The 23577-nt window shown below is 38.0% G+C and overlaps 2 protein-coding genes across 4 annotated transcripts in view; one reads left to right on the forward strand and one right to left on the reverse strand.

Annotated features, from left to right (window-relative positions):
* The window catches only part of nme7 (NME/NM23 family member 7), a 35032-nt gene extending 19971 nt beyond the window's left edge, over positions 1-15061 (forward strand). For 2 of the 3 annotated variants that reach the window (XM_060867687.1, XM_060867688.1), the window contains exons 10-12: positions 19-120; positions 13813-13920; positions 14502-15061. In XM_060867687.1, the coding sequence (XP_060723670.1) occupies positions 19-120; positions 13813-13920; positions 14502-14534 (243 nt within the window). In that variant the 3' untranslated portion in view covers positions 14535-15061. Of the gene's footprint in view, positions 1-18; positions 121-13812; positions 14373-14501 lie in introns of those variants that run through there. The other variant, XM_060867689.1, reaches the window with a different exon arrangement.
* On the reverse strand, positions 14606-22435 carry atp1b1a (ATPase Na+/K+ transporting subunit beta 1a). Its single transcript, XM_060867690.1, has 6 exons — positions 22219-22435; positions 19047-19175; positions 17159-17314; positions 16616-16800; positions 16402-16485; positions 14606-16191 (listed from the first exon to the last, which is right to left on the reverse strand). The coding sequence occupies exons 1-6, from the start codon at positions 22310-22312 to the stop codon at positions 15934-15936; spliced, it is 906 nt and encodes a 301-aa protein (XP_060723673.1). The 5' UTR covers positions 22313-22435; the 3' UTR covers positions 14606-15933.
* Positions 22436-23577: the final 1142 nt, after the last annotated feature.

The following is a 23577-nucleotide window of genomic DNA, read 5'->3' on the forward strand; positions in this document are numbered from 1 at the left end:
TGAATGCTTGCGTTGCAGAGTATGGTGTCTGAGCTGTGTTCTGGACCCTGCATGGCCCTTGAGATTAACTGTACAGATGCACCCAAAAAGTTCAGAGAATTCTGCGGCCCAGCTGACCCGGTGAGTGAAAGAAATGTTCATCTTTGTGCACTTTAAACATCAAAGCAGGGAAATTACTTTTTTTTTTTTTTTTTTAAAGAAAGGCCCACTCACGACCACCTGTCTCAAAGTACAGTGCTGAATGCTAACAATTGTGAGACCTGTGCGATGTTAATCGCTGCTTTGTCCAGACATGTGAAATTTAGTATTGAAACAAGAAAATGAACGGTTTTAATTTGATCGTATATGAAATAATTTTCTTTTAATGGAGTTAAAGAACCTGAACTTTTTAACTTAACTGTACTCAGGTGCTTTAAATAACATGAGCTGCATCTGTAAGTTACACCTTAGATTTCAAAGTCAGTCAACCTAAGTAAAAGGCTGCTTTGTATCCTGTAACGTCTCGGTGAAATGTACACGGCTCAGGGTTTCCAATTCTTTGTCATTCAGCCAATTCAGGTGTGTAGCAAAAGAGTGTTGCAGTGCACAGGTCCTTGTTGATCTTTGTTCCACCTGTGCTGAATTTGTTGCCAAGGTGCAGATGGCATACATTTGTAATGCTGCCAGTGCTATTGGATTAACAATGCATGTGTGCCCTTGAACCAGCCTCTCACATACAGTTAAGGGTTGATAATTTAGTGGACTTTGAAATGATCACTGATGATATGCTTCCTCTTCCTCTCCTCCTCACAATGTCTGGTAAAGGGTTATGTTTAACAAAAAAAAACCTGAAAGACTTCCTTTGAATCTTTGTATGTCTGCTAATATATAGCACACTTTTGTATGCTGTCTACTCATTTTACACCATAGGAACATTGTTTGATGATTTATTTCCTTTAACGCTTGTACACCATTGAGTAAAATGGCTCAAATTCTTCACAGATATTTAGATATCTTTTGCTATTGTTGTAGTCTGGACTGTTTGCATTTTGTATTGTTTGACATGCTATGGGAGGTAATATTGTATATCTCCTAAATGAAACAATTTTTTTTGCTTTTAAACTACTATAGCAATGTGAATGTTTTGTCACTCGTTTGGTCGTCCTCTCACTCTATCATTTTCAGGTCACTGATTCAACCAGCATTAGCTCAAATGGAGTTTAGGCCAAAAAACTGAAAATTACTAGGACTGGTAGTACCTGTTTACTTTGGTGCTTGCAGTCATAAGGACTTTAAATCAATTTGTGCTTATTGTACATCTAAAGCATGGGTGTCTTTTATTTATACAATTTGTTTTAGTAGTTTATTTAATGATGGGCTTCTTAAATGTGTGTGTATATCCAAACTCAGCATGAGTTTCTCTGCTATATTTTCCAATTCACCCGACTTAGTAAACTTAAGTAACTTTTTCAATTACTTTTTAGTTAAAGAATGATTATATTTTATAGAACAGGTACACACAAGACAGGAAGGAATTGCAAAATGAAGTAATCACCCACTGAAACAGTGTATTTGTAAAATGTTCTAGCAGTTTTATTGTATCTAACTATATTTTATGTACTCTTGCATTGTTGTAGGTCATTTTACACAGGACACTTTGTTGTATATTAACAACAGCATACCATTTTCCCCCTAGTAATCAGAAAATGAGCTTTTACTGTTTTGCAAAGTAAGCACAGTAAGTCCGTTAAATCCTATCTCTTTCTCAGAGCACATCAACATGCTGGTGTCATGCAGTAACCATGAAGACAGATATACATTTTCCCAGTTTCAGAATAAGTGTCCTTTTGAAACAACTGCATAAATAATTGTTTATATATATATATATATATATATATATATATATATATATATATATATATATATATATATATATATTATACACACATACACTTTTAGGAAAACTTGTAGGTGGTATTGTTTTGTTTTTGTTACATCAATTATGGCTCTTGGAAAAGAAGTATTCTTCCCACTCTCAGTCGAGAGTCTCACACACAGCAGAGAGGCAGAGAAAAGTCACTATAAAGATCAGCATGGCTCATCATGAAATATACCCGTCACCCTCCTCCTTCAGTGCCATTGTCACTCTCCCTCCCTTCCCTTACTCTCTCTTCCTGGCTCTCTCTACCAGCTGTTTCCGAGTGTTAATGGCATATTTGACTGCTCTGGTTGTTTACTATAAACACTATAGCACAGTTGCTGTATATAATGTGATCTCTTAAGCTGCAATACTCTATTATTAAGGACTTTGCAGTTAAGGACATTGGTGGGTGTGGTCATTTGCCACCTATTTATTTTTAATGTTGATTCGTTCATTATTTTAAGCAGTGCACACAAACACACAGGAACATTTTCTTCCAAAAAGCTAAGCTTCTGAAAAGGATTTGCTAATTCACCTATGCTTCAGCTTTTAAATTTAAACCGGGTTTATGGTCACTCGCATTCACGTGATGCCGTTATTTGCATAATCGATGCATTGTCCAGGTAGCCATGGAAATAGGCAAAGTCACACAGTGTTAAACACTGATGAGAGAGATGTTTATACATTGAAAGTATTAAACTAAAATAAATACATAAATGTATGAATGTCATTTACATTAAATATAGATAAATCCTAACAAGTTTGTTTTCAGTACTTCTTTTAGCAATACTACTATAATACTCCATTTTAAGCACCGACACAAATAAGACAAGCATAAAAACTGTAATCCTTAATAGAATTTTAAAACAAAAGCAAATCCAACAACGTAAATAGTATAATCATGAGCAGACTAGGTACCATATAATGATTGCAAAAAATAAAAATGACGCTCAAATGTGGGGAGGCCAGCGTTCACGGCACTAGAAGCTGGTGGCAAGTTCAGGCTGTGTAATTACTGTAGACAATAAATAAGGAATGTAACAATCACCCATACAAGCACTTACATTTTGCTCCTGTAAATGTATGCTAAACATAGAGCTGCTGTATTTATGTCCAGTATCTTACATAAATAGTTCATAGTGCTAAATCCTGTCTCACTGTAAACACCCACCCACCAAATACAGCAAAGTGTAATACACAACTACTAAAATAATAGAAATGCCCAATTTGAAACAAATGGCTTATAGTAAGTCTTTAGGTAAGGGATAGTACCATCTGAAAAGACAATGGAAATTTGCATGGAATGATATTAGAGAAATACCTCAGTGACATCATACTGTGCCAGCATAGCAACAGTCAAAACCCCAGAATAAATTTGGCGAGGTTAGGACGGCAGATCATATTCTGGTCTTAACACAATGAACATAATGCACAAACTTTCAGGCACTTATCCATCCTTTATCTGATTCAAATGGGGGCATGAAATGTTCTAGTTTCTTATTCTGTTTAGATCTCTATTCAGCCAAGATCATTGTGAACATTAATACACATAATACAGCTAGCTGCCATCCCAACAGCTAAATCCTCTGATAGAAGACTTTCACATTCAATCCACAAGGTAGTTTTTCTCATTTGCCTTAACACTCTTTTATCTTGGTTATATGAGCCGTGGCTGCCTCAATGAGGCTGGGAATAACTAACATTATACAAGTAAGAGAATAAAAAAGGGGCAAGGAGGGAAAATGAGAGAGACACAATGCGCATCTGTCATCACACAGCCACAGAGCAATAATTAAGTTTAGCTTTGTCCTGGAACAGTAACATTAGACAAATCCGTAGTTGCCTCTCATACTGTTTAGAATTGCACTAGATGCAGCTACACCACAGGACTGGGTGCTTTGCTCCATGAAAGTTAATTATTGTCACTTAATCATCGTCCAATTTGTCAAGACTACATTCTACATTCTTGTGTAGTTATTTCAAAATAGTCTCTTTAACATGTTGGTGATTTAAATGTTAAAATTAGCCAAATAAGCCTAAGCAATATCTGTTATATTGGCCTGCCGGAGAGCTTACTAGTGAGCTTCTAATTAAATCATGCATACTGCTACTGGAGAGAAATGTTTCTATGTTAGCGGCAACCCAATGGGCAAACTGCTGCAGTGAGTTTAGCCTCAGTTACAACATAATACTCTGAAATCAAAGATGAATTATTTAATGGAGAATTGAGGATCCGTACTTAGCGGATTTAAAGGAATCCAAGTGGGAGAGGCCAGTGTGATATTTGAAATGTATCTTCTGCATTGCATGTGAAAGATTAGAAGTTAATAAAAAAGGGATAACAGTTCATCACAGCACATAAGGCATGTTTTTTTTTCTCTTTCATTTCAGCATGAAGCTTTCAAATTTGTTGTAGTGTATTTAACCACAGCAAGCTGTCTCTTTATTGTCAAAAGCTTTTTGGTATTAGACTATGGCTGAATCTATGTTTTGATGTTCTAATAGTTTTGATGTTTTAAGTTCTAATGTAGTTTGTTTTAAAGTCAAAAGTATAATGCAGGCTAAACTTATTTAGGCACTTATTTAGTGATTTTCAGTGTGGTTTAATTCAATACTCTGTTTCAATAGCAACGGGTTTGGGGCTGAAATGTTCTGATACTTGTTGATAGCTGACTGCAATAGTTATTGTTCCAATAATACTTGGAGAGTTTCAGAATTGTGTGTTTTGGATTGCTCCCAGTATAAGATTCTTTAGTACAGCTATTTCTTGTTGTTATGAAGATTAGTTAGTTACGTTTTTCAAACCCAAGAATCAGCTAAACTGTACAAATCTAAAATCAGCAAAAATAATGTGACCATGTGATCAGTTATGTGTCCTTTTTTGTAGTTCTTGGCCATTTAAAGTGGCTCCAGATATTTCTATTTGGCCCTGATTGTAATGAATAGTATTTTGAACTTGATCTGGGTCAGTTTGTGTTGAAAGCTTTTATGTGTCTCCCCTTTGTGATGGAGAGATTTTACGTATGCAACCTCATAGTTGAAGACAATAACAACAACTGAAGCCTGGAGCCAAGGGAGCGAAATTGGCCATGTTCTCTGGATAGGAGAGAATAGCACTTTCAATCACAGAGACACTAGCCAGTCATGGGCATTTGTTAGCTCACATATGTAAAAGAGGAAATATAGCACATACAGTACTTTTGAGTGTCTTACACTGCCATGTGATGCATGAGCAGCAGTTCAAAAGATGCGGTTGGCTGGTTTTATGCATCTTCAATGAAAAGTTCACTTTTCAAGTCAGTAGCTGGTGGTGAACATATATTGAATATTGTTGAACATACAGTATTTACACTGGTCGGCGCTGTTTCTGTTTATTGTCTTTTTTGTATTGTCTTGTTATTTTTGTTTTTTGTCCTGCACTGTCTTGTCTGTCTTGTCTTGTACTGTTTGCACCAGGTTGCACAGTTGCACTTTATGTGGCTAGGACTAACTTACTAAGTCCTTAGCCCTGTCTTTGTCTTATCTAGCACCATGGTCCTGGAGAAATGTTGTCGCATTTCACTGTGTACTGCAACAGCTATATATGGTTGAAATGACAATAAAAGCTTCTTGACTTGACTTGGTGGAAACTGGCAGGTGACCAAATTGGGGAAAACTAAATGATAACAAAATTTCAGATGAGTTAGAACCTGAGCAATGAAATTACAGTCACAATCACAGTAATACTAATAATAATTGTCTCTGATCATTAATTGTTTTTTGATTAGTTGAATCGTTTCAGGTCCTGCTATGTATCCTTTTACTGCAAAGCCTATTGTATATATTTCAGCTTGTGTTTTGACATGTGAGCATTACAGCGTCTGGCCATCTGTGTTTTGCTGTTGACAAAACTGTTACACACATGTACCCATGTACAGAAAACTGTATTTTAATCTATCCTGGATTTTTATTTTAATTGGATTGGATTTTATCCTTTTTTACAGCAAAAGAGTTTAGGCCTGGGAAAGAAATATAGTTTCATGTAGAATTTGATGTATAACTGTTCTTCTGAATTAAGCAAAACCTCTTATGAAAAAAATAAAGACAACAAATAGTTTTTACAAGTTTTGATACAGGTTCAGTGGTCATATAAACCTACTGCATCGATCTGATTGTGTTTGAGAGTATAAAAATGGTGCATCCAGGGATACACCTCCCTGTGAATGTACCTTTTTATTAGCTGCAAGAACAAATGTTAAAAGCTTCCTAATTTGACCTTTTAAACACAAAAGAGGACTCTTGTTGCCATGTACAGGGCTCCTCGACATCTATGTCTCTGCAGACATACACTATACCTGCTGTGATCGTATTCATGAGAATTGAAATGCACGAACATGTTATTCGCAACATTCGGCCACTTGCGTTAAACTGAGCATAAAGCAAATGTTTTGAGTGTGAATAAGCGAATGCTTAGATTAAGCTCTTGTCAGCTGTACTTGTTTCGTGTGGTGCCGGAGATCATGAATATTGTACTGTGTTGACAGATCGTATTAGCTGGCAAAGTTCAGCTGGTCACTTCTCAGTTAACGGACAGGACTCCGGTTCCAGGTGTGAAAATACAGTAACTGAATAGTATACAGCACATTCTATCAGTAGTATTTAACCTGTGGGACTGAACTGTATAATGAGGTTCTCTGTTAATAATCTAATTTTAACCTAACAAATCTGATCTCTAGTTAGAAGTGTGTAGACATTGGCATGATGAATGTGTTCATTTCAATTAAGTTCAGTAAACACTTACTGTCCCATGCTTTACATGCCAAACTCCTTAGCACATTTAGGTCACAGTTCATACCAACAAAGCTAAATCAATATATAATATAAAGTTATACCAAATACTTTTTCATTATACCTAAGATTTAAATAGGTTAAACACCCTCATACCACAGTGCTATTGGGTTTTTGAATTTGATTTGTCATAGCGTTTTGATTAAATGTCTATAACAGCAGCTCTCACAGGAAAATCGCAGGTTTATATTAATGCTTTGTGGCAATCAGTAAGGATTTTTTTCTTCAATAAAATTTTGTAAAATCAAAATTTTCCTATCACAATTATTTCATTACATATAATTTAGTATAAGTATAAACCATTATGTGATTTCTTATCACAACATATTGAAGCCCATGGAAACTCAGCTGGCTACTTTGTCAGAGTGCTAATTACGAACAATGGCAAATCAGAGAGAACTGACATCATGTCTGAATTGAAATCAAAGTAGTACTTCATGCTTTGGTGTTGCATTTAATATCCCCAAATTCCTTTTGACCATCAAGGTAGTGCGCAGGGGAACCTGCAGTTACCATAGCAGTAGTCTCTGAGGAGATTTATTTAATAAGGCTTAATTTAGGCCCTGGTAAATCAGCACAGTGACTGAGCTATGTGATGGGTGAACTTTACCAGCGGTGTTCTCATGCATCTTGTCTGTTTCCTAACGTAGAGTTAGTGCGGTTTGTTTCTAAATACAGACCTCTGTTATGTGCTAAATCTGTTCTCTGGTAAAAGCAACCTGCTGTTTTTCTTTATGCTGTTTGTAGTGATTTCTCTGCACCATTATGAGTTCTTAAGCATGTCCTGCATTTTCTCTAATTCCTACCAGGTATATCTATGTTATTGCTTCATGTTTGAAAACATGTCTTTAAAGCGTATGTCTTAGGCTTGTTCTTTCTTTAAAAAGAACAAAATGTCCAGAGTGAAGTTTTTACTTAGCTATACTTGTAAATGATACCAAAGCTCAGTTGTTCCACAGACAATAAGCAAGCCTAGTGATATTTTATTGGTTAGCAAGAGAGATTGGTGTTAACAGACATGAAGTGACGGACTTTGAACATGGAGGGAGTGTGAAGCCAGACAGTGATCTCAGCAGGTTATGAAGTAATGCAGCATCACCTAAGCAGCCATTTATTTTACAGAAGAGCAGCACACAGGAAGCTTTGTCTGGCATAGAGAGCAGACTATAATGGCCTTTTTCACCAAAACTCAGAGTACAACATGCCTCTGTGGAACCATAGGGCTATGGTTTAAGACTCTGCACTTATGGGTGTATGAAGATTGTTGCATATAAAATAGCACTGGTGAATGTGTGTCCTTAGAATATATGTATTGTTCAGTTTGTGTCTGAAGAAACTTGTTTTGAGCATTAAGGATGTGAGGGTTGTCCCAGCCAGATCCAACCTCTACGTAAATCAGGTAACGAAGCCGAGGTGTGAAAATTACCTCATGGCATTAATTTTAAAACCCAAACTCAAGGGTATGTCTAAACCCTGTGAAGTCAAATGAAAGTCGTTCACCAGGAGGCGTAAACAAATCACAGGCCTTCTTACTTCTGTATAGTAAATATACCGTATAGCAGCAGATGGATGTGATTACTGATTATTTATAATAAACTCAACAACATGTAGGCCATAACCATGACTTGGTAATTAAACATTTCTAATGAAAAGTCAGTTTATATTAAAATATCCAGAATGATGTACAGTCAGTTTTAGACATTTGGCACCTTTTAAGGGAATGTGCAAAAATGATGCATAAACCAAAGATGATGATAATAATAATAATAATAACAATAATAATAATAATAATAATAATAATAATAATAATAATAATAAATATAGCTGCAAGCAGCGATACCGAGGTCAAGCCAATCAGATGCGCTCAGAACATGTCGCTGATGAACCATACCAAGTTTCGCAGCGATATGGCATTGCATTCGTAAAATACTGAACTTAACGTGAAAATTCAAAATGGCCGACACACAAAATGGCCGTCCGAAAACCGTTTGGTATCGTTTGACTCAGCATGCCTCAAGGAGTCTAACAACACCTCCATCATGATTTTAGACTCAAGTTTGCAGTAGTTATAAGCGAAAATAGCTGTTTTTAAAATCTCGTGGCCACTAGGTGGCGCTGTCATGAAACGTTGCATGCACCCTCAGGTCATGACTATAATGACACATACCAAGTTTCGTGTCGACAGATAAGTTTTGCGAAGATACAGCCTCACATCTGTTTTGGCGTGCTCGCCACCATGTATGTTGCCACGGCATACGAGAACGCATTGGTCTATCAAAAAGCTTTTGGTAACTTTTGGTCTGGGGTGTCTCTAGATGCAACGTACCAAAGGACACGCAAATCGGACAAACGGTCTAGGAGGAGTTCGAAAAAGTAGGTTTTACGGAAAATTCAAAATAGCGGAAAGATACTCATGACAGAAATGACGTCATATGGTGCATTCGAATCGGCATGGGCAAAGGATCCAAAATATGCAAGAACAAGACACAAAAAGACACAGCAAGACAAGACACAAGAGACAAGACACAAGTTTGTAGAGTCACAAACTGCTGGAACCAAATTCCTTGTGTGTGTCAACACACTTGGCCAATAAATCTGTTTCTGATTCTGACAAGACACAACAGACAAGAAGACAAGACACAAGAAGACAAGACACAACAACACGCAAGAAGACAACACACAAGACAACACACAAGAAGACACAACAAGACACAAGAAGACAACACACAAGACAACACACAAGAAGACACAACAACACACAAGAAGACAACACACAAGAAGACACAAGACAAGACACAAGAAGACACAAGAAGACAAGACACAACAAGACAAGACAAGAGACAAGACAAGACAGAACTTTATTAATCCCCATGGAAATTCTTTTGATATGAAGTGATGTGATTCTTTTTCATATGAATTGGAAATCCAGTACAAGAGTAGTACAGACTCGACTCAGCTAGTTATTAATCTATGAGACAACAAGCATGATGGAGCAGGTCTGGAACCTGACCTGAATGGAATTGTGGGAAATGTAGGAACTAGTCATGCAACACGAGTAGACCAATATATCAAATGAACTTTACATGGGGGGGAAAAAAATCAGAATATCATTACAAAATAAACTCGTATTTTTTTTTATGTTCTATATATTTTTTCAGAATCATTGTTACATTAAAAATATTTATTTTGCTCCTTATTTTTCTGTTGGATGTACGTTTCATAGACCTAGACATCGTGCCAGGAAAGTCGTACATCTAATCACTCGTGACTAAACTACTGGTGCTGTTCAGAGTTAAAAGTATACTGTAGTGTACACGTTCTTACATGAGGCAAGATGAGGGGAGAGAGGGGAGAGTGAGAGAGAGAGAGAGAGAGAGAGAGAGAAACAGAGAGAGAGAGACAGAGAGACAGACAGCGAGAGAGAGAGACAGACAGAGAGAGAGAGACAGACAGACAGATGCCCAGTCTTCTTTTTGCTGTATTCTGATTCTGAGAATTTTGACTCTAGGCCTTACGAGTCAGCCGTTATGAACATGAACATAATATAACTCTTTTCATAATTCTCATAAAAAAATAATGAAATAGAAATAGTGTTTCTTCTGTTGTTCTCCTCAACATAATTGACTTCATTGTAAGTTGCGATCAACCAAACTTGAAATTGAATCGTTTGTTATGGTGAAATCTCGCTGTCATTCATCAACAAATGAAATACCACAAAAACACCATGAATCACAATCAGACCCATTAATATATTTTTAAAAGTCAGGAACAGTTGTAAATGTGCCAGAAGAAGATACATGATTGAGATGTTATTAGTGATTATCAGCCGAGATATAAATTACTCATCTCCCCCTCCAGGTTATTTTCCATTTCACACAACTCTTGAGTCCAGAGCATGGTTTGGTCAACGTATAAAAGAAAACGGCACAAGTTTTTTGTCCTCTTGTTTTTGCAGTATAAAGCGCTGTTTGTTTAGATTGTTGACTGCCTGCTGAAAATAGGTCCCCCACTTCTCCATAGCCTGAGGTCTTTTAATTGTTTTTTTTTTTTTATCACAATTAAAGCACCACAGCTGTTGGTTCATCTGATAATAGAAACCGACTGACAGCACAACACTGAACCGTCTCTGAAGACCTGGTAGTACAGTTATCTGTCTGCCCTTCAGTTTCTTTTCCTCTGGTTTTTGCTTTTAATGAGCACAGCATCAAGTAGACAATGACCGATATTGTGTCAGTGGCAGTGTGGGAACTGTTGATGTTAAAGCGTATTTGTCCCTGAGCTGTGCAGCCCTATGACGTCATGTGTACTCTGTATTGACATTTTCAATGTGTGGGATGAAATGGAGGATGCAGTGTGGCTGTATTATTGAACACACAAGTTGTTGCATTAAACCTTCTCATATCAACACATGCACACTTTTTTCAAATTTGTAGTATTTTATTTTACCCCAAAGCTTACTCTTTTCCAATAAAATCATGCATCCACATTGCATTTCTTATATACCACATATATTTGCCAGTGATTGTTATTTTGTATTTGTTAAATATTATAATATGATTTGTTTCTGCCATAGTGTTCCAGACTATACCTTGAGAAACACTTAGATGAAACCCTCTGGACAGGAAGGATATCATTACACTGGTGTGGCCTTGAAATATTTGCCTGGTACACTGAGCAGAGGAATGTAATGAAGGGACTAGTAGGCTTCACTCCATAACACACTAATGCGCAGATATCTAATGATATGTATCTCCAAACTTATTTTCCATAAACAGTAATTTGCAATAATAACTTTCTTTTAGTGTATGTGTGGTCGTTATTACCACTAAAACCTTCCTAAACTTATAATAGTATGTTGGTTTCGAGGGTTGGATTACAAGCCTTATTTGCTCCTGAGAAATTTCAGCATGGCTCCAGTGTGGACCGTGACAGGTGGCTTCAGAAAGTTTGTTGCTATACATTTTCTTTGAGGTTTATTACCATTTGGATGAGGCCTCTACTGTGAGCATCACTAGGGGAGGTAGATCATGTTTCCTCACAGCAGAGATTAGAGCAAGACGGTAGAGCCTATGCCCTGTATACTTGAGGGCCTTTCAATGCAGAACACATGTGAGCAAGAATTAAAGTCAAGACCCGGTATTAAGTCCTGCATTGTACAGAAAGGGCACGGAGATGGCAGCTCTGTGTACAAAAGAATGAAGTGTCTGGACAACAAACTACTGCCTTCCACTGGGGTCTGGAGGAGGGATACATTAAGCTAGGCCTGATTTGCTATAAAAATATTTTCAATGATGTTCCCTATATGCAGACATGTCCTGAAAAAAAAAGCATATTCAGCCAACATATTCAGTTATAAATCGTATTCACAACTCATTTTTGTCATTAACAATTACTGTTTATACCTCACCCTGTTGAATTCTCAGTTCTGATTGGTCAGAAGGTGTTAATTTTCTTTTTTTTGTAAACAACAGCTCTGATTATAGTAATATTATATCTTTCCATAGGATCAAGGGAGTTGTATGATAGATGTTCAAGCAGGGTTTTTAAATGTATTTTTAACATTTGATATTTATAGCATTTTTGGAAGGAGTCTCCAGTTTCAGTGCTTTGTAATAGTATTAGGTAAAGCTGTTCATTTTTCTGCCTCATTAAAATATTCAGGACCGAGGATGAAGAAACTGAGGCACGACTGCTTGTAGGGGAGTGATAGTTCAGTGGTTATGGTGGCTACTGAACGAAAGGTCATGAGATCAAATCCCACAAATGCCAAGCTACTTGTGGGCCCTTGAGCAAAGCCCTTAACCTTGAATTGCTTTGTTTTATAAATGAGATAAATGTAAGTTGCTCTCTATAAGGGTGTCTGCCAAGTGCTATAAATGTAAATGTTATAGCTGCTGTAAGTGGTAAAAGGTGCCTGGCTTGTGGATATTCAAGCAGTAAATGTGTCTAGAAATGGACAGAAAATTAAATTACCAGCCACAGGAGGAATAAAGGATTTTTTTGAAAAATAACTTGTGCTTTGTGATGGGACTCATCACACAACTCTTCCTGTAATTTTCCTGTAATGGCACATTCTCTTGTTTTGTTCCTCACATGTTATTCAGATACTACAGTAACAAGAAAAGCATGTAGTTAGTGCTAGGAATGTACCTCTGAAGCATCCAGTGGGTTCTGGGAAAGTCTTCTTGTTCTTATGGATGCACCCATGGACTGTTATTAACCTTTAACTGTGAGTTAGTATAAGATCAGATTTGACAAATTCCCATTTTATGGTGCAATTTTAAATGATGTGCTGTGAACATGATGTTTAAAAGTTGTTTCTTCTTTTTTTTATATATCCAAGTGGCTCATAAAGTCTTATCATTACTTTAATCTTCACGTCACTATAAAAGGAAATGACAAATGGCCTGTGCTCACAGACAGACTTTGTAAATAACTCAGGCATTGAGTGATACTCAGTGATAATATTGTTCTTAAAAAAAGAAAAAGCAGGATCCATTTCTTCCTTGTTCGTGAAGAATGTTTTTTTTCCTCATTTGCTGCATTACAACATGCCCTGAATGCTGAACTTTCTGCTTTGTGTCAGTCTGCTGCTTCTAAAACATGCTAGGATTAAATAATCTAGCGCTTTTCTAGAACCTATTGGATGGCCGGGAGTTTATCTCCTCTTCTCATTCATTATTCATAACCTTTTTTTTACAGCCCTAGTACTTGAAACTGTGAGCTTGTCACACTTATTACGCAACATATTAGGCAACCTGAATGGTGTTATCCTTGTCATCTCTATAGCATTTTGATTGAGCAAAGGGTTATGAGGAGATGTAGAGGAAGTAACAATTATTGTTGTTTTACGAACAAATGTGAGTAATCTGATGCTTTAGACATAAAGGGAAGTAATCTGAATCCTCAGCACTGTAGGGTGCGAATCATCATCACCACCCTGCACGCATCCTCACCTGAGTGCTCTTCAGGCCAATTGTCATTTAAAGGAGACAGATGAATTTTCAGTTCAACTATAGGTATATTCCATCATCTGAACTGCACAGTATCAATGAACTGCCATGTTTTCATGTGCTGTATTACAGGAAATAGCTCGTCATTTGCGGCCCACAACTTTACGAGCTCTTTACGGCAAGAACAAAGTGCAGAACGCCGTCCACTGTACCGACCTTCCAGAGGACGGGCTACTTGAAGTAAGTCTTCTCTGAACTCATTCACTTTTGTTTCAGTCATGAACTGAGGCAGTGTGAACCTGACCTGCTGATGAACGTTTACTCGCCTTCACAAATAATTCTACATCTCGTATCACGTGAGACACAGTCGCAGGTCTCATGACGGTCCACTGTAGGCTGCATCAAACCCACAGCTTGCATAATGTCTCTGGGAAAGAGGAGCAGGAAAAGGGCAGGATTAAGTGGAGGATGGGCTTTGTGCTTTTCAGGCAGTAACTTTGGCCCATTCAGCATCATTGTTTCACACAAGCTCCAGATCTGTGCAGCCTCTTTAACAAACGGCTCCTTGTTAAACATTCGCCTGCTGGGCAACTCAGCCAGCACATTCTTAGAGTGGTCGTGCACACACGTACACACATCTATACTCAGAGCAGTCTCTTAATGTGAATCACTCTTGTACATGCTCATGCATATGTGCACACACACACATACTAGTAAAAGTGCTGTGAAAAATAATTAGAGGAAAAGCTAAATGTGCAAATCAGTCAACTGCAATAATTTTCTTTTATATATATTTATTTGATGTTTCTTTTTTCCTTCAGGTCCAATATTTCTTCAAGATTCTAGATGGCTGATTGTTGATTGTATAGTTAATTGCACATGATTGTTTGATTATGATTGTTTGAATAAAAAAGGGACGACAGTCTGGTTGGTTGTACATTTATTTGTTTAGGCCTTACCTGTATTAAATAAAATGACAAGAGCAGATGTAACTCCTGACAGATGTTCTTATGTTCAACATTGACTTTTAAGCACTTTTAACATTAACAAAACATCATATTACATGGGGTACTGCATTGAATCTGATAAGTAACTCTGACCAGTGACTTTGGTATCTGGATTCATACTATACACTTTTCCTGCAGAAAAAAAAATTGTACAACTGCATAAATATAAAATTCTTCCACCATGTAAATGGCTAAAACATTCATTAGAAAGTTACACCACATTGTGATGTCTCCAGCAAAAAAAAGGAAAAAAAAATTAAATTAAAGCACTGAGTTGCCACGGTGACCATAGGGAGGAACAGTCCTCCATTCTAGAGTGGAGCCCATTCTCCAGACTAGATACACACAGTTCTACACTTGAAAAAAAAAAGAAAGTAAAAGCCTTATACAGAAATGCCATTAACCCCAAAATCCCACACTGCAAGATGATCAAATAAGAGAAGAAGTGATGCAAAAGTTTCCCCACAATCAACAAAATAAGTCAAAAATAGAAGGAAAAAAGATTCCATGGAGTGCAGTCATTTACTCACATACGGACCTGGGGATATCAGCGCGTACCATGCCACTATTTTCTTTTTTTATTGTACAAATACAAACACACACAAACGCCCCCTCTCACTCTTTTACACACACACACACACACACACAAAAACCCCCTCTCGCTCTTTTACACACACACACACACACACACACACACACACACACACACACACAAACGCCCCCTCTCACTCTTTTACACACACACACACACACACACACACACACACACCTTGGACCACTAAACTGACTCACATAAGACAACAGAAATTATAACATGGCTTGGAAAGGACCATTGTATGCGACTACTGTACTGCACACTCCAAAAATATAGAGCGAGACCACACTAGGCAGAAATACTCAGGGACAGAAACACTGCTCGCTACATCAGTAGTGGAATCATAATTTACAGTAATGAATGAACATGTCCCATGGCTCAAGGAATATTCTCATTTACAGTAGAATAAATACTTTTCTATTGCTACTCTTCCTGTAATGTTTACATTCTAACCCTAGACATATGCAGAGAAAGCTAGTGTAAAGAATACAGATTAAGTGTAGGTCCCGTATGTTATGAAAGTTTGTTCAAGACTAGTCGTGGTTTTCGTTTGTTTTGTTTTATTTAATTGAAATCTCTTATTTTTTTCATCTGTCTAAATTATTATGTTTTGAAATGGGCAGAGTAAAAGCGCTATTTTCATAGCTGTGGTCATGATTTGACCATGATTTTGACATCAAAACGTCCCTGATAACGGTCTTTTTCGCTGTAATCAATGTTTTCTCCGAATATTTTGCACTCAATACGCAGCTCCATACCATGGGTAATGTTGGTGAACTGAATGCCCACAAGAGGCTGGAGGTAATTGGGGTGTAGCAGCTTGCCATAGTAAGGATAGTACTGCAGTGGGTATCCTTGGCCCAGGCCAAAGTACTTAATCCCTTTGATTTTGTCAGCATCTTCTTCTTTCTGTAGAGCAGAGAGGAAAAAAGGCTGTTGTTTAACCACCAAATATGCCAATGAATAAGTTTATATAGCAGGACAGAGAAGGTGTGTAGTGGGTTTTCCATTCTCTGTGTGTGTGTGTGTGTGTATGTGTGTGTGTGTGTGTGTGTAATCAGGTGTTATTTGTATTACACAAATTCTGTATTGTAAAATACACATATAATCACACTATACCTTGCTGCTGCAGTAAACAGGAATCAAATGTTGTGAAAGCAGCTCAGTAACAGCCACAGGGAGTGAGGAATTGGATTTGGGAGGCTAAAGAATAAAAAATAACAACCTATAAGCTACATGTAAAGTCAAATACCCAGCTTAATACACGCAGGTACTGCCTTGTATTTTTCTGAGCATTCTTTATTCTTCTTCATTTTCATGAACTAGAACTCACCCTGGGTCTGAAATTGACAATTCTGTTGAGCTTGACAATAAGGCAGGGTTTTCCATCCTTAAAGCCGAAGCTGGTGTCATCCAGGCCTGAGCAGTCTCCCAGCCAGGACCTCTTGAAGCGGCAGGCCTTCCTTACGCCTGTGTCACTTTCCAAGTCCCCACGTTCAATGTATTTGCTAGGAGACTCTAAACATGCAAAACAAGACGTATGTCCCAAAGTATTCATACTCCAGTTTTCATAAACGAGCAGTGAGCATGTGTCATCTTTTGTATGCATGTGTCATCTTATTCATATGTATACAGCAAAAAAAATTTTGGTAAGTTCTCAAAATTTGATGCATATGTAAAGAGCTAATGTGTAACTAAATGTTCAACAATTCCACTTACAACTGTTAATGGTATCATGACTTTGATAGAGATCTGAGCCTATACTGTGATATTCTGCTATGTAACAATATGTTCTCCACACTATTTTATAATTACGTGTATATTCAATGTTTTCGGTGTAATGTAGGCCCCAATTAGATGTGAAAACCCAGCGTACCACCACAGTCTTCAAAGTTCCTTTCATCCGTCTGTAGGTCATCTTTATATGGCTCCAGCAGCTCTTTCATTTCTTTTACATATAGTCTATAAGTATCCTCATCTTGCATGGTGAATGAGATCTCGGATTTATCTGAGCGAGGGGTGTGGGATAAGCCTGAAGAGTGAAGAAGAAAAGAAAGAATGGCCTTATTAAAACAGCACACTAGCATTCATGAAATGAGACCATGTTATAACGTCAAAAGAATACATTTCCCTGGTTTGCATTTCCTTATATGCTCAAGCTTGGAATATAGACTCATCTGCTCTATTGCACAGTTAAAGCCAAATCCATTCACTGTCATGGTTAGCTATTCAGATGAAACTCCTGTTCTCAGCCTGGCAGTAATTTTCCACCCAGCTCGAGTGCAAGGCCAAATTGGGGCGTGGTTACAAGCACAGTCAGTGAGGGGGAATGAGTGGGAGGAACCCTTGTATTGCTACAAGGTCATGAATCCTTTTAACGGTTTTTACATGGATATGTATTTATTGTTTCCATACTAAAACTCTGGCTTATTTTTAATGCCAAAAATAATTAAAATGTAAAAAAAAAAAAAATGAGAGATAGATTTCTTTTACTACATGTGAACTTTTACAGACTCAACCCCACGGTTCCTGAGCAACAAATCCCCCCCCCACCCCCCACCTCACGTGTTTCGCTCACACAATGGAAACTTTTAGCCCCTGAGGAGGGTGGGACTTTAGACCAGTGAGTGTGTCTACCACCTCCTTTCCTTATCACGGCTTCCAATCGTAGCGCGCTCTGCTGGGCTCCACTCGGCACCTACTCATGTTCCTTTCTTCACTGAACCTATCTACACAGAGGCTGCTGCTCTTCAGGGGGAAATGGCACCAGCACACTGTCTAACACTGAATACAGCTAAATATATGCCAAGCAACAGCACACACTCTGCAAGCATTCATTGGCCCAAAACTGTGGAGGCTGGTTAGGCAAACGCCTGGCAATAGAACAATAAGAAGTCTAGCAATGCCTGAATGCCCTCCAAGATTAGCAGGACAACTTCAATACTGTACAGTGTTGAATGCTGTTACTTTCTTTTGCTACTAAACATCAGATTATTCATTAATTGTTTTATATCTCTTTAGCTACAAAGCTTAATGCACCCTCAACCAGTTAACATTCTTTTACTGATTGATACACCTATAAAGAATACAGAGTAAAGCCGAACCTCCATCAGTCCCCCTATAAGAAGAGAGCGATCATGACATGTGATGCTAGTCATCGGTTTGTGATGAAAAGCAGCAGCATTCCTTTTATAGCTGACATGCAAAGCCCCATCAAGCTGACTAGAGAGTAGCACAAAAGACAAAATGGCTGAAAAAGGCTCTCTCCTTTCAGAACAGTAAAGCTACAGTGAAAAGAAACATTAGAAGGCCTCGCTACAGAGTTGTAACACATTAAACCTGTAGTTTTAGTAGTACTGTTGCTTCTGGCCTGAATCGTCAGTGCTACTTAAAATACTCATCATAGCTATGTCCTTGTGTTTGTAGCTGCATTACACTCAAACCTGTTGATCTTCTCAGATCTGCAAATTAGCTGACTAACTAAAGCTCTACTAAATAGACACCATTAGTAGATTATAACATTTTGTCCTAGGACAAATATAGTACAGTACATGCTGACAGAGGCTGAGTAAAAATGTCAGCATTGTAATAATACTGTTACAAAATTCCGGACAACTGGCTCTAATTCTACTTAGAATTGGATAGTTACGCTTAGTTCATTATCTCAGTTGATATATTCTACATTTGGCCCCAAATGACAAACTCTAATGTTGGTGTTTGGCGCAGAACACTACATTTTTTACACTAGCGACAGTGTTAATTACCTGGGGGTGCAACTCGGTCCTGGTACGTGGGCTTGTAGTTGCTAAGGGTCAAGAGCATCGCCTGGATGGTGCCAATGAAAATTCCAGCCAAGCAGCCATAGAAGATTACATAAAAGATGAAGATTTTAGCTGCAGAAAAAGAAAGAGTAAATTAGTGATGGATTAAATAAAAGTAGTAGCATTTCTCAGTAATACCATTACAGGTTAGTAAGAGGAAGTTATTGAAGAATGACTTGAAGAATTTAGCATCTCCAGATCTGTGAGGGTCACGTGTGGATTATAAAGCTTCTTCCAAACAATTAATTTTGTATTGATAGAGCTAAATAAAAACCGTTACATTCTGACTGTTGAAAATACATTTCAGAAGGCAGTCGCTTTCTGGACAGTACATTTTTTAGTTTTCTGAACACATACACTGAAACCACACAATAGGGATGAGATTTAGAATCAATAACATTTAAAGGCACATTTAAAACAAGGTTTCATTGTGATAGTTACGTAAATGTTTGAATTTCCTACAAAATGCAAAGCAAAGCAAAATCAGCTGTGACATGTGACTCTCATGACTAGTGACTTCCTGATTTTCCATGTGGGGAAGTTTGTTTCCCACAGCGGCAGTGTAAAGTTGGCAAAAATTGCAACACAAGTCCAAACATTTCAGAAATCTCACTCTGTTGTGAATGCCAGTTACAGAGAATAACAGTTCACCAACCACCATGCTTTCAGAGCTCTGTCACATTTCCCTCTCTGTAATAAGAAGTACATCAACCGAGAGCTCTAGAGTCTAAAATTGCCCTACAGGGTCTAAAAATGCCCTGCTCGTAGCCCACCCCCATCGGCAGTGCAGACTGGTTCAGCTGCTCACCAAACACAGGGATTTTATGGTGGTCGACCTTTCTGCTTCTCTGACCCACTGTGATAAACAGTTTACAGATCTGCAGGAAACACCTTTACAGATTCATTGTTTCAATACAATTGTTGACAATACAATAAAATGACAATGACTGCCATTATGTCATTCTTTCTAAGACATAAGAGGCCACAGAGGTGTTGTCTGGTTTCTCACATGGAGTGACATGGGGTTGATATCTCCTTAAATTAAAATGGTGTAAATCTGACCGTAGAACTCCAAAAAGTCAATGGCTGACATGATCCTGCTCACAGATTATGTATCGTACAGCATGAATATGTGAAGCATGATGTGACAGAAGCAGTCATTTGATGTATCCATGCAGGATTGAATGTGTGGATAAAAGTGTAAGGTTTTAGTCAGTTTGTCCAGCTAGAGATGATAGTTAGATGTCTCAGTTTGTGTAAGCTCGTCCTCTCTCTCTCTCTCTCTCTCTCTCTATCTTTACAACACAGAAACCAGCAAAGTTTAAAAAGAAAGAAAGAAAACTCGTGGCGCACTTTATCGACTTTTTATTTTATTTGTAACATAAACTGACATTTCAGCGGTAGTTTAATGACCCCACAGTCAAATCATTTCACCGGAAAGATTACCGTACAAAAGCTTTAAATCGCGTTTCACAATTCGGTGAAGTTTACATTGTGGTCAGAGTTGTAAAAAAAAAAACACACAGTTACACAGTTTAGACGGTTAGCATTAGCTCATAGCATAACCAGTCGATATGACTTTTCTGTAACATAACCGACACTGATGCAGCTCCTGTAGCGTTTTATCATATCAAACTATTTTCGACTCATCTGAGTATCTTAATTTTTTAAACATTTTTCCACGCAGTGAAAGAAATATCCGTGTAAGACGAGGTGCTGAAACTCATACTACTAGTTAGCGTCACTCTTTGACTCCTACATGATGTTATATGCGACAAGTCACTCGCCACATGCCACCATTTTATTGGCACCGATCTAACATTTAAATCAAAATACAGCACGCGCGCTACTTTTTAAACACCAACCGTCAAAAGCAAACGATATAAAAGTTATGTAACGGACATTCAACTGGTTTCCTCCTCCATTTAACCCGTAATAACTGCTCACTAGGCCTTGAATGGAGAATGAGCCATGTGTCCTACTGTCTCACTCCACGGCACATAGACACAGACATGAATGCTCACAAGTGATAAACTATCAACTCCCGCCCAAAAAAAAGCCAAAATAAAGTTGAAAGCTGACAGTTGTGAAGATTAAAACGATGCACCCCGCTAACTGAAACAGGAACAAGAATGAATGATGTATTTTCCTGAAGTTATTGTTGTTTCTTTTGGAGTGTGTCCGCCATAAAGTGTCGAGTGAACACAGCAGGCCTTAAAAAATCACCTTGATTCACCTTGGAGGGGGAAATAAACGCGTTAAGACGCTTCTCGGCTTCCTGGCGAAATACCATGCCGTAACATCATAGTAATTACACCGTAGGAACACAAAAACAGCTCTGACAGGAAATGCAAACCCCGTATAATCATCACCACACTGCTAATCAATGTCCTTCCCATCGACCTTTTCATTTAAAAACCAGAAAGATATAGAAAGAAACAAACTAGTTATCTACTCATCTGTATGGTGTCTAAAACACAACACACAGTATTTACTGACTAGCCTACAAAGCTAACTGCACACAATTGTGTTTCGATCGTTTGTATTTTCATTGACACTTTTCATCATGAGTTTAACATTGTATTCAAATATTCAACGTTCATTTGCCAAACTGTATAGAGAATAAAAGTAGTTTTTATATAAATATATGTGTTTTTATCTATAATCACTTTTTCTATAGCTACATAAACCACTGTATAGTGTGAAAGACTTGTGTGTCGTTGTGCCATGGCAGCGTGAGGGCGGTATATTCACTCTCTCTCTCTCTCTCTCTCTCTCCCTGTCCCCCTCTCTCTCTTTTTCTCTCTCACTGTCCCTCTCTCTCTCTCTGTCTCTCATTCTAATTCTGTCCCCCTCTCTCTCTCTTTTTCTCTCTCTCACTTGTCCCTCTCTCTCTCTCTAACTCTGTCTCTCTCTTTTCTCTCTCTCTCTCTCTCTCCCTGACCCTCTCTCTCTCATTTCTTTCCACCGAAAATGAAAGTCACGACGCAGCGTGTAGAGGAAAGTCAGCTCGAGCAGGTGCTGTGACCTGTTGTCTGTCACACACGCCATGTCTTGAGAACAGAACCGAGCTATTTTCTACGAACTCGGAACAAATAAAATGTCGAGCACTTACACCAACTGCAGCCGGTACGTCCTAAAAATTCACTCTTTTCAGAATTCCACAGAAAGGTCTTCCATCCGCCGTCGCCTTCCTTATTCGCCGGCATTTTCGTTTTTTTCTTTAGTTCCTTAGTTGTGTTACTTTATTTGGTTTCTTTCGTTCAGGTACCTGACCCCCGGAGCTGTACTCCTATCAGCTAGTTTTTCAGAAAGGACAGTCGTACCCGGCTCGTGGCTTTGGATCCGCCCCATATATCCTTTACGCTGCGTGGCCACGCCCACAGATTGTTCTAATAAGTCACCTTCAAAGTAGGAGGCCCGAAATGATCCAATCACAGGCTGACTTGTGTTTGCGTAACAAAATCGCGAACGAGGGTCCGGGTTCTTGGAGTCACCGCGTGCAATAGTTTCACTAAATCATTACATTAGCCTATATATATAATATCTATCTATCTATCTATCTATCTATATATATATATATATATATATATATATATATGTATATCAGCTATATGTGTAGAAACGTCACACGTTTAACAGACAAGTTTAACTCTTTTCAAGGCTTATGTTTCTTTCACACTGACCAATGGGTTTCAGTAACCAAGGTACTGTTCCTGTTTGTGCATGCTAACATTTCAGTGCTGAATTTATTTATTATTCAGTACTGGACCCAGATGGCGCTATGAGGCAAAATTCCATATATATCAAAACATCTCCAACATCCATCCATTGTCATTACCTATATTTTTCTGGTATAAAAATACTGTATATAATGTTGCATTGTAATGTGTGTTCATGATATATGTGGTGCTCTTGATCTCCGCATGCTACTATAAATCTGTTCCTGTGATCTTTGCTCCACTCAAGGTCAATTGTGGGAGGTACTGTATCTATCACACACCTGGAAAGAGAAGCCACTCACTGTACGCCAGCAAAAACTATCCACACACACACACACACACACACACACACACACACACACACACACACACTCACACTCTCATTTAAACATGGAGGCACACACATTAGAACAGGCATAAAGAGCATAAAGGTCATGGAGATATGGACGTTTTTCATACACATTGCCATGCTGCATCTGATCGCCGAAAGAATGCAATAATGATACAAGATGAGCACAGTGAGATAGTACCATCTATTAGTTAGCGTATAAACATTTTTATTGGAAAAACGCCTTACACAACATTGGTTTTACAAATGATATGTCTAACAGTACACATCCTGCTCAGGGGAGGAAGTGGTCAAATAATTAAAAAGAAGACAGAGGTTAAAACTGATTTTGTATGCAATAAACTAATTATCTATTCAAACTAAATTGTTCTTGTGAAAGAAGTGTAATACCATAGAGCTAATG

Source organism: Tachysurus vachellii, chromosome 4 (assembly GCF_030014155.1).
Source record: "Tachysurus vachellii isolate PV-2020 chromosome 4, HZAU_Pvac_v1, whole genome shotgun sequence".
Taxonomy (NCBI): domain Eukaryota; kingdom Metazoa; phylum Chordata; class Actinopteri; order Siluriformes; family Bagridae; genus Tachysurus; species Tachysurus vachellii.